This window comes from Cynoglossus semilaevis, chromosome 1 (genome assembly GCF_000523025.1).
Source record: "Cynoglossus semilaevis isolate Cse_v1.0 chromosome 1, Cse_v1.0, whole genome shotgun sequence".
In the NCBI taxonomy this organism is placed as follows: Eukaryota; Metazoa; Chordata; class Actinopteri; order Pleuronectiformes; family Cynoglossidae; genus Cynoglossus; species Cynoglossus semilaevis.
Genome location: NC_024307.1, coordinates 3439683 through 3451149, shown reverse-complemented (window position 1 = coordinate 3451149; position 11467 = coordinate 3439683). Strand labels below are relative to the sequence as shown.

At 38.9% G+C, this 11467-nt stretch overlaps 3 protein-coding genes across 5 annotated transcripts; 2 read left to right on the top strand and 1 right to left on the bottom strand.

Annotated features, from left to right (window-relative positions):
- The first annotated feature begins 90 nt into the window (after positions 1–90).
- On the top strand, positions 91–4354 carry pld4 (phospholipase D family member 4). 2 transcript variants are annotated; one of them, XM_025054310.1, is made up of 10 exons: positions 91–372; positions 483–643; positions 2041–2224; positions 2330–2450; positions 2526–2653; positions 2745–2945; positions 3169–3308; positions 3463–3628; positions 3719–3815; positions 3904–4354. In XM_025054310.1, exons 1-10 carry the CDS (start codon positions 322–324, stop codon positions 4104–4106), a joined length of 1452 nt encoding a protein of 483 aa, XP_024910078.1. In that variant the 5' UTR covers positions 91–321; the 3' UTR covers positions 4107–4354. The 2 variants fall into 2 exon arrangements, with proteins under 2 accessions (XP_024910078.1, XP_008322029.1); XM_008323807.3 differs by having other exon boundaries at positions 95–372; positions 462–643.
- A 144-nt stretch (positions 4355–4498) lies between these two features.
- Positions 4499–7347, top strand: srp14 (signal recognition particle 14). The gene is made up of 5 exons (XM_008324195.3): positions 4499–4650; positions 6199–6271; positions 6357–6469; positions 6575–6607; positions 6731–7347. Exons 1-5 carry the CDS (start codon positions 4627–4629, stop codon positions 6818–6820), a joined length of 333 nt encoding a protein of 110 aa, XP_008322417.1. The 5' UTR covers positions 4499–4626; the 3' UTR covers positions 6821–7347.
- Positions 7348–7354: 7 nt separating this feature from the next.
- On the bottom strand, positions 7355–9722 carry LOC107989390 (neuroglobin-like). 2 transcript variants are annotated; one of them, XM_017037609.2, is made up of 3 exons: positions 9285–9722; positions 8719–8799; positions 7355–7927 (listed from the first exon to the last, which is right to left on the bottom strand). In XM_017037609.2, exons 1-3 carry the CDS (start codon positions 9399–9401, stop codon positions 7808–7810), a joined length of 318 nt encoding a protein of 105 aa, XP_016893098.1. In that variant the 5' UTR covers positions 9402–9722; the 3' UTR covers positions 7355–7807. The 2 variants fall into 2 exon arrangements, with proteins under 2 accessions (XP_016893098.1, XP_016893094.1); XM_017037605.2 differs by having other exon boundaries at positions 7355–8799.
- Positions 9723–11467: the final 1745 nt, after the last annotated feature.

Genomic DNA, 11467 nt, shown 5'->3' with positions numbered 1-11467 from the left:
GTTGTTTTTTTTATCTTCATTGTTTTATTTTTTTGTTGTTTTTTTTTATCTTCATCGTTTTATTTTTTTGTTGTTTTTTTTTGACATTTTACCCATGTTCACTCTCTCAGGCTGAGAATAGCAGAAAAGAAAGTGAAAGTGGGAACTCAGCTGCACCACAGTGTAAATGAGAACTACAGCACCACCTCAGCTCAGTGCATAATGAAAGCAGAAGGAGCAGGAAGCTTTGTGTTGTGTGCTAAAAGAACCGTATCATCTGTCTTTTAAAACTTCTCTCCTGAGGACGGACGGATCACTGCGAGTCGAGGTTGAAGAGGGAAAATGACTTCAGTTTATGAAAGCCTTCAGGACGGCCGTGATTCAGGCAGAGGGGTGAGATTTTATCAACAATCTAAAAATAGATTATTTCAATGAGGCTCTTTACTTATGTGTGTTGTTTTGATTTTCCTTTTTACCTGAAGAGGGATTCTTCTTTTCGTCAGAGGTCGATCACCATTGTGGGACTAGTTGTGCTTCTGGGAGTTCTAGTAGTCCTGGGAATCCTGCTGGCCATCGTCGTCCTGGAGAGACCGCCCCCTCCTGATGAACACGATACGCTGCCTCAAGACGACAAAAAGGACGTGGGCTCCACAGAACAGTGCAGGTGACTGAACATATGGCTGCAGTTCAAATGGGTGTGAACATGATTATACACCCAAGCAGCCACCAGGGGGATCTGCAGGCTGGTTTTGATTGACAGTTTCCAGTCCTTAATTAAATAGTTATAATTTGAATGGCTTGACTAATGAAGGCAGATTCATGCATGAGTGAAAGCAGGAAGATTCTGAACACAGGAAAAATAAACGTAGATTCTTTTGAGGAAATGAAAGTGAAATGCAAAACATTTCTAAATAAATCTTTCGAGTTTTGTTTTTAGTTCATTCTGAGCCATTGAGACATCTTTTATTCAGGAAGTCCAAAGAGGACAGAAACGAGCATGTTGTCTGAGAAAAAAAAGAACAAAATGGAACACAGAAAAGACCAACAGTAGCTAAAACCTAAATAATAATAATAATTGGGCAAAGAAATGCCAAAGGATTTTCTCTAAGTCGTCACCAGTGATTTGAAGGAGGACAACAGTCAAAGTCCCTGAACAGTTAAACCCCGATATAGTAGAAACTGTGATTTAAACAAATAAAAACGTGGAAAAAAGACCAAATAGAAGAACATATTGAGAACACTTGTTCAGCGTCGACCAACAGCTTTATGAGGAAATGAACGAATAAACCGCAGCAGTTATCTCCTGGACTGTGACTGTGCAACAACCACGGAATTTTACGCTAGAATTGTCAAACGAACAACATCTTATATCAGACTTATCATCAGGGTGTCTGTTGATTAATCATGACTGGAACTTATAACAATTAATCATCATAACGAACTAAAGAAGGTGAACTGACATTCAGAAACATGACTGGAACCGGAAGTTAACAGTTTCCCAGTAGATGAATGTGTTTAACACCTGTTTTTATTCATGACTAATTTAGCTGATGGATTTGTTAATATGTGAAAAGGTCAAGATAGTGATGCAAAACTACTAACGGAAGTTGACGCCTGCACTAGAGTAGATGGAATATTAAGCTCCTGCTGTTTGTGTATGTTATAACGTATGTATTGAACAACGATGAATGGACGTATATTGGAATTATTTCATGTTTTTCTGCTCATATATCACAATGCGTTAAACATTTCAGATCAGATTAATCTTCGTGAATTAATTAGGGATGAACATGTTCATTTCAACAGCGCCATTGGTTGCAATGTTGTTAATTAACGGGGTTTCTGCTCCACATCCCTGTCTGTGACGTATATTGGAATTATTTCATGTGTATTGCGCATTATTCTGCCCATAAATCACAATGCGTTAAACATTTCAGATCAGATTAATCTTTGCGAATTAATTAGGGATGAACGTGTTCATTTCAACAGCGCCATTGGTTGCAGTGTAGGTGATGTTGTTAATTACCGGGGTTTCTGCTCCACATCCCTGTCTGATCCCAGCATGGCCCTGGTGGAGAGCATTCCTCTTTATGTGGAACTTGAAAGCAACGCAACACGTGGGATTTCTGTGGTTGGGGTCTGGAAACATCTCCTCAGCCTCGCAGCAGAGGAAGTCAACGTGGTCTCTTTTTACTGGACTTTGACTGGAGAAGACATTCATGTCAACTCGTCCACGAGTTTACCAGTGAGTCAGGAGACAAGAAGTGAAAAGCCCTTAAATGTTTTAATGATTGTGATATTCTCTCTTATGATGATGTATATATATAAAGTGGTTGTCCTTGACTCCTAGGGGAAGGAAGTCCTCAGAGAGCTGGGGGAGCTGCCCTCCAGGAACATCTCTGTCAGGGTGATGACCAGCGTCCCCTCTGTCGCACCGAACTCCACAGATCTGAAGATTTTAGAAGAAAAAGGTTTGGAACTGTACCTATTTGTGGGTTTTATTTCAATCTTGTCACCGTCTGAACCTTCAATCTCTCCGTCCACAGGAGTTCAGGTCAGGAAGGTGGACTTCGGACGTCTGACACAAGGTGTCCTCCACAGCAAGTTCTGGATCGTTGACAGGAAACATCTGCTAATTGGAAGTGCCAACATGGACTGGAGAGCTGTCACACAGGTCCAGCTTGAAAAACAAACCTTAAATCTCACTTTCCTCTTTCCTCCACTCATTTTCCTGACACTTTTTTTTTTTAATTTCCACCAAACAGGTGAAGGAACTTGGTGTCGTCTTCTACAACTGCTCCAGTCTAGCGCAGGATCTTTACAAGATCTTTGAGTCCTACTGGGTCATGGGAGAGTCCAACAGCACCCTGCCCCGGCCCTGGCCTCCACAGTATGACACAGACATCAACAAGCAGCGCCCTCTGCTGGTGAAGACTGAAAATGTCTCCAGCAGTATCTACCTCTCTGTGAGTTTCTCTTTTTGTTTTTTTTTACTGATGAAATTGAAATGAAACAGTGTGTATAGAGTTGGTGTTAGTTTGTTTTTTTTTTACTGATGAAATTGAAGTGAAACAGTGTGTATAGAGTTGGTGTTAAATAGCAGTTTTTGAGGCGGAGCTGTGTCTAAACCTCCGTCACATCTACAACCTCGTCTGTGCTGAACACAACTCTGTCTGTTATTTACCCCAGGCTGCACCACCCTCATTCTGCCCTGCCTCCAGAACTCAGGACCTGCAAGCCATTCTGTCCATCATCTCGGAGTCTCAGCACTACGTTGACGTAGCCGTCATGGATTATTTTCCTACTACCAGATTTGAAAAGCCTCATAGGTAGAATCTCATACACAGAAAAAGTCTTTGTATTTTTTTTTTTAATTAAAAGTCAACTTTTTTTAAAAAAAAAAAGGTAAATTAAAAGTCAACTTTTTTAAAAAAAAAAGGGGAAACGAAGAGATAAAATAGTTTGGGTAATTCTTCACCACAGATATTGGCCGTTCATTGATGATGCTCTTCGAGTGGCTGCCTTTGAGAGAAAGGTCAAGGTCCGGATGTTGGTCAGCTGCGGACGAGACTCTGATCCGGCCATGCTGCCTTTTCTTAAATCACTGGCCTCTATGGACAGCCCTCGCCATCACATCAGCATTCAAGTCGTAAGATACGACGATCTCTCTTTGAGGCAAAGAAGAAATCCTTGGTTCTCTTTTTCATTTATGTTTGAATGTCTATCTTTCTTTTCTCAGAAAGTGTACATTATACCTGTAGGAAACCAGACTGATATTCCATTCACCAGAATCAACCACAATAAGTACATGGTGACGGATAAGGCGGCCTACATTGGTTAGCTCCGACTAGTTTTGTGTGAATTACATTTATTTCTTAACCAGAGAGTTGATTATTAACCAGACTTCACTGTCTTGTCACTAAGGTACCTCCAACTGGTGTGGCGACTACTTCTTAAACACAGCTGGTGTGGGCGTAGTCATTTCCCAGCATGCACCTCCCCCTGTGTGGAAGACCAAGGCTCTGCAGCGACAACTCAGGGAGGTTTTTGACAGAGACTGGTCTTCAGAGTTTGCTGTACATCTGTCTGACTTGGACAAGCACCCCGACTGTGCACTGTCAACATGACTTCAGCGTGAACTGAAAAGTCAGATTGAAAAAAAAAAAAAATTAAGCCTGTACAACAGTTGTGATTTATTTTCTATCTTATTTATATTTTCTTCATATTAGTGTTTTGCATGGTAAAAATATAATTTTGATGTATGTAGATTTAGGTAAAGCTGTAGTCATATTTAACATCAAGCACAAAATGACTGAGAGCTCAACATAACGTTGAGTTATTTAATAAATTATCAAAAATGTAAAAAAAAAAAAAATGTGTGTAAATATCTAATATCGTGTGGTAATTTGAAAGCAAAATGGCAATAAATTTATTCCAGCCATGACCTTGTATGATCTGAAGCACTAGCGATGGGCCGCTACAGTTACTGCTACACTTCCTCTCCCAAACAGCAGGGGCGCTGTGACGCTACCTGACGTGTATCTGATGGCGGAAGGCGGAGCTCCAGGCAGAGTAGTACGTGTGCTTCACAGCAGCGTTAGCTTGAGGTCTGTGTAGCTGTTCCACAGCTGAGTCTAAGGCAGTGACATGGTGCTACTGGAAAATGACTCGGTAAGAATATTTAATTTTACACTGTAAACAACCGTTATTCCTGTTACAGATGAATATAAAACATGAAACACTGGAGTTCTTTTTGGGAGTGTTAACAGCGGAAACCGTCACAGCTGGTCATCCGACTCACTCATTAGCAGATTTGCTAACGCTTAAGCTAAAACCGGTTAAACCCGCGTTTAAAATATGTCTTGTGTAATTACAAACTTCGAAGTTTATATGTTGTTTTATGAAAAAAGGAAGGCTTAAGGAAATATTTTTTAATTAAATTATAGTATAGTAATCATTGAACAGAGGCCGAAAATAACGTTAATGTTTGCTAACTAAACGATGCAGTTGCTTGGTCATTTTAAAACTTTCTCTTTTCCTTAATGGTTGTATTCAATTTTTAGAGATTTTAAGTATAATTACCACTCCCACTGTGATTTGTGGGTTACACAGTAGTCGTCAGTTTTATCAGAAAGTTCTTATCACATAAGTTTCATTTCAAAGAAATCTCACCGTTTACAACACTGCTGTAGGAGGCCAGAGCTTTATCGGTAAAAAACAAAATAATCAAAAACGTGTGATGTAACATAATATGTTACTTTTTTCAATAAATGTAGATACAAAAAAAATCAAAGGATTGAACCACTTCTATAAATGGTACTCATCCTGTATTTCTTAACTTCAGTTTTGGGTTAATCTTTGGATTTTCGATCTGAGGATTTAGGAACTCGAGGGAGTGGTGGTGTTGACACAGAGCCTCCCAATCAAAACTTTAAAAGTTTAAAAGTCAGACTTGAATTTCCTTAGAATTTGGGAATTTAGAACTGATGACAGAACATTAATTTATATTCATGCCTGTTGTCACAATTTGAGAAACTAAAATAGATGCAGACAAAAAACGTCGGTTAGAAACCAGTTAGGATTGTCATGGTGTTAAAAGGATAACTGATCAAAAGCAGTTAAATACTAATATTACAAGTAGCAGCCATTATTGTTTGGAAGTTTTTTCTTTATTTTTTTACTCTTTCTGGAAAAACAACTTTCTCAGCTTTAACCACAGAGCCTTTGTCCAACTGAACTCCCAGAGTGTTATTGTTTTTACTTTATTATAGTTGTAATGATACACTCAACCCGTGATACATAATGATTAACTATTTTTTGCGTTAACAATGCATTTCATCACTATTTTCCCACGTTCTCTTTGAACACGTGAATGTTACCCAGGCTATGTAGAAACCAAGGTTTTTAGGTGCATGCTGCCACCTACTGCACTACAATGTGTAGTGTAATTCTGTGACCACTGACTTTTTGAGATAACGCAGCATATTCTTTACATGTTGACACGCAATTCTTTTTTATTTTAACCAATGTGAATTGTCGCGCTTTTGTATCGATTTTTAATCGGTTTTCGCTGCATCGTTACATCCCTGGTTAAGAATGATAGAAACTACAACTCCACTGTGTACACTGTTTTTGCACTACACCTTTAAAAGCCACAGCTTCAGTGAAGGAAAAGTCCAAATACTCACCTGTGCCCCTCTCTCCCCCTCTGGGCCTCAGTTCCTCACAGAACTCACGCGGCTCTTCCAGAAGTGCAGAACATCTGGAAGTGTTGTCATCACGCTAAAGAAATGTAAGTGAGCTCTTCTGGTTGGGTTTTAAAGTCGTTGAAATGCGGAGGCAAATCTAACGTGCTGCTCTTTTATGTTTATTTGAAGACGACGGGAGGACAAAGCCGGTGCCCAGGAAGGGGCACACGGAGTCGTTTGAACCAGCAGACAACAAATGTCTCATCAGAGCATCTGACGGCAAAAAGAAAATTAGCACAGTGGTAAGATTACACGATTTCCCAGTGTTTGAACTCGTAGAACCTTTGATGTTTTGCCTTTAATCTCATTCAGAAGCTGATTTTTTTTTCCTGGCTCTTTAATTTCAGGTCAGCACAAAAGAAGTAATCAAGTTTCAAATGGTGGGTCCACTTAATATCCTATGTCATATTTTTCTATGATACTGCTATGGATTATGGTGAGTGCTTTATTTGTGACTAAATGAGAACGTCTCCCATCCTCTCCCCCTCCGTCTCCCCCTACAGGCCTACTCCAACCTCCTCAGAGCTCACATGGATGGACTTAAGAAGAAAGATAAAAAAAGCAAAAGCAAAAAAACTAAAGCCACTCAGTGAGCATTGGACAGTCATGTAACCATCGGTTACCAACACTGTCCTGTACGATCAGCTGGTGATCCGTGGGAGGAGCCTCCACTTTGGCTCCACGCTACGTCGCCCTCATTACCCAGAGGCCTCAGACTGACCACACCTTCATTCGGTGACCGTTGTGATATTATGCCATTTTTATTTTGTTTTTGCATGGTAAGGTCTCATCCTTGGCTGCTCGGTGCCATCGATGATTAGGAGCAGGACACTTTGATACAAGAAGAAGCAGAAGCAGCAGCAGCTCAGCTGTACGCCATCAGCACAGCGGAGCTTCACCAACGTCACCTCTGGAGCCAAATCACAGTCGATCCTTCACCGGCCTTTTATATTTAATGGTCCACATTTACGTTGTTAACCTGTGAGCTGAACTGGCAGGTAATTTGATCATGTCTTTAGAAGACTGTGACTTTTTTCTTTTCTTTTTTTAAAATCAGGTCTGTTTTATTTGGTCAAATTTTCACCAGTTTGTCTTGGAGCTTGGATTTGGGAGATACATTTAGTTTCTTTGTCTTTGCTTGGATTTGGGAGATACATTTAGTTTTGTATGTTTTTTGGACAATGAATGATCATGTATGTGCCCCGTTGGTTGTTGAACCACATCCACATGCTAAGATTCCAAAGTAAAATTCACTAATTTGTCACAGACCAATAAAGTGTACAGTACAGCAACGCCAGTCTGTGTGTTTTTACAAAGTCAATCAGTGAAACCTGTAGATTTACTGCACGTGGTTTTTGTGTTACAGCTACAGAGACGTGCAGTAGATTTGACTGGAATTCTAATCGGTCTCTTCATCACAACTACGTTACAGATCTGCAGCAGGATTTTTACATCAGAGAAACAAAGTGCTGAAAGTGTCGACAGACGATCAGTGTAGAAAACAGGACAGTAAATACACTATGTACAAAGACACGCCTGTGTGGGGCGCTGCTGGGGGGGGACCAGGAGGGAGGAGGGTCTCATAGTGCCGTGTTGCTTTTTTCTGGTCTGTCCTTTGGGGAAAGCGTCAGGTGGCGCTGTCGGCAGCTCTCCTCGTGGTAGCCCTGCCTCATCAGGTTGGTGATGTACTGGAACATGGTCTGGATCACAGACAGAAACAGTCAGTGGTTATTTCATTGGACTGGTAAAACAGCCAGTGCTTTAGGAAGTCGTTTGGTTTTTACTCCAAATTCTTAAATGATTTCCTGTGAAATGGTCTGCGCGTTAAATTATTGTAGCAGAGGATGGTTTTGATCCTTCAACCTATGGGTTGTGGGTCCAGCACGTTTCCACTGCACCACTCTTCTAAACACAGACTGTCTTTAATTATCAATTAATTAATTGGCCACAAGTAATTATATATAAAATGTGTATATATAAATGCATATGGTATATGGAGTGAGAGATAGATATCTGCTGCCACCTAGTGGAAGAGTATTTAATTCTGCCCGTCAATGTTGCACAGGCGAGGAACAAATTATTAGTAAATAAATACTGGTTTTTATACCAACTAAGTAGAAATGGGCAATTTTCCACAGAGCACCTGATGACCTCTAATGGCACACTGAGGTACTACGGCACACAGACTGTGAGTCACTGCACTACGGAGCCAGTAAAATCGCGCTCCTAATAACGTGGCCTGTAGATTGGTGTCATCACAGTGTGCCACCCCCAAACCACCCCCCCCTCCCTCCCAGATTGTTGTCAATCTGCAGACTCCTACCCTGACAGGTTAGCTGGATCGTCTGTTGCTCGGTGTCAGACACTCGGCGCTGTTGCTGACGCACATCAATCCAGCAACAATGAGAATTTTCCCCAGACTGTTTTGTTGTTGATTAACGCCCACGTAAGAAGACGCGCGTGTGGGCTGACACTCAGCGACGCTCCTTACCTTCCACGCCTCCTCCAGCTCAGGCGTCCACCTCTCCTTCAGGATGGGCTGCACGGCACAGATGAATTCGGCTCCGACATACTGCAAAACAATCAGGGCAGACACTCGGTGACGTGTTTGTGCAGGTGTAACTGTGGCTGTGTTCAAAGGAAACAGGTTTGTTTTCAACTGCTCCGATTCTTAGAAACAGTTATTTCACCAAAAAAAAAAATTAATATTTTCTTATTTTTTTCTTCTGTTTTTACAGGTGCTTCCAGGTTGGAAATGCCTACTTACCGACCACCAGGTGGCACTATTGTAAACGAAAGAACAGCAGCTGGTGTTGAAACGTAAAGAAGAAGAAAAGGCTCGGCTAAAAGTATTAAATAGGTAAGACAACTTAGGTTATTCGACTTTTAAGGTGACACCAAATCAATTGCTGTTGCTTAATTACGCCTAAATATGTCAAGATTCATCCACGGCCACTTTAATTAATACAAATAGTTGACAGCCTAATATAAACACCACCAACAAAAACAAAATAAAAATTATATTCACGATGACTTGGTCCAGGAGGAGATTCTTACACTGTAGTATTTGGGCGAGGCGTTGTAGTGAAAATGACTTTTCCCCAACTCCAGAGCCAGAGCCTCCAGTCGGTCCAGCTGGTCCAGTCTGGCCACGCTTTTCTCAATGAAAGACATCACCCTGGAAATTTAAATAAAATGAAAACAAATACATTTGGTCGTCAAAATATTGTTAAACACATGAGACCGTGGTTAAAAACATGTCTTGGGCTACAGTGGTGCAGTGGCAGTGATCGCTATCCGCCACCAGGCGGCCTAATCCCCCAAATCCCTGAGTGAGTTGTGTCAGGAAGGGCAAGGTTTAAATCAGGGGTCACCAACCTTTTTGAAACTGACTTCAAGGACACTTCATTATACGAACAGTTAGAGTTTTTCATCAAATTAGAGAAATTTGAAAAAAAAATATATAATTTTTTTTTTGGCAAAACCCTAAATTTTGGTCAGATGATGAAAAATGTTGATAAATATTTTTGCTTTTCTTTTTCAAATTTTTATATTGTCTGCATGTTTTTCAACAAAATTGATGACGAAAGATTTTTATGAACATTTTTTAATTTTTTTTTTTCAAAATTACTTGTTTGATACAGACTTCCTGAACAACATAATAATGATACGTTCTGGGACAGACCTCATTGTTGTCATTGGACTCATTTGAATATCAATGCATTGAATATCAAGTGGAACTGATTCAACAAGCACAGTAACAGTAGTTTTTTGGTTTTTGTTTTAGAACACAGCCCGCGGGCACCTTATGTAGTCCATGGGGGCTACCAGGTGACCCCAGGCACCACGTTGGTGACCTCTGGTTTAAAGACTACCAAACCACTGTGCAGACCACCCCTGAGACCAACGCATGATGAAGCTACAGGTGATTCTTCTTTCTCTTCTGGTTCATTTATGACCTGTTTGTTAACATTCACCAACTTTGACTGTTTAACGTATTGGAAGTAATTAATATCAGAGAATACTGTGGTTTTCTTTCATTTCACTTTGGCTGATATTGTTAAAATTTTGTAATTTTAGTTTTATGACGTGCGCTGGTGACCTCTTGACCTGGTCACCCCCGTGAAAGAGATCTTAATGTTAATTACACTTATCAGGTTAAATAAAGAAAACTTAACACTAAAATTCTCTCTCATTGTAATTCCACACACACAGACATTTTTAAATGCATTTTCTCTAACTCTGAGTAATTAACAGTAAACAGATGATTCTGAAAAATAGTCTTTTGCTTTTTACGTGTCATTTTTGGTCAAAAACTAAAGAAAATTGACGAAAATCATGTAAAAATTTTTTTCAAAATTTAATCTTTTCCTGCAAGTTTCTCATAAAAGTAGGGTATTTAAAAAAAATTCCTGTCAAAATGTGAATTGTGTCATTTTTGGCCAAAAACTAAAACATTTCTATGAAAAACTTTGTAAAATTATTTTTAAAAATTCTATCTTTTCCTGCATGTTTCTCATAAAATAAGGGCATTTAGAGAATATGTTTAGAAATTTATTTGTTTGATCTTTTTGTCAAAATTCATAATTTTTGTGTCATTTTCTGGTCAAAAACTAAAATATATTGACAAATATTTTTGTAAAATTATTTTTAAAATGTTATCTTTTCCTGCATGTTTCTCATAAAATTAAGGTATTCAGAGAAAATCTTTAGTAATATTTTTGTATAATGTTTTCTCTCAAAATGACAACATTTTTCAAGTCGTTTTTGGTCAAAAACTAAGAAAGTTTGACGAAAACTTTTTGTAAAATTATTTTTCAAGTAGAGAACATTTTTAGAAATTTTTATAAGTTTAAAACGTTTTTGTCAAAATGTCAGTTTTTCATATCATTTTTGGTCAAAAACTAAACAATTTTGATGAAAAGTTTTTGAAAAAATATTTTTCAAAACTGTATCTTTGCCTGCATGTTTCTCATAAAATTAGTGCACGTTGAGAACATTTTTACAAATTTTACTGTTTAAAACTTTTTGTCAAAATGTCATTTTGTCATGTCAATTTTGGTAAAAAACAAAGACATTTTGATGAAAATGTTTGTAAAATTATTTTTCAAAATTGTATCTTTGCCTGCATGTTTCTCATAAAATTAGGGCCCTTAGAGAACCATTTTAGAAATTTTTCTGATTAAATGTTTTTGTCAAAATGTCAATTTGTCATGTCATTTTTGGTCAAAAATTAAACA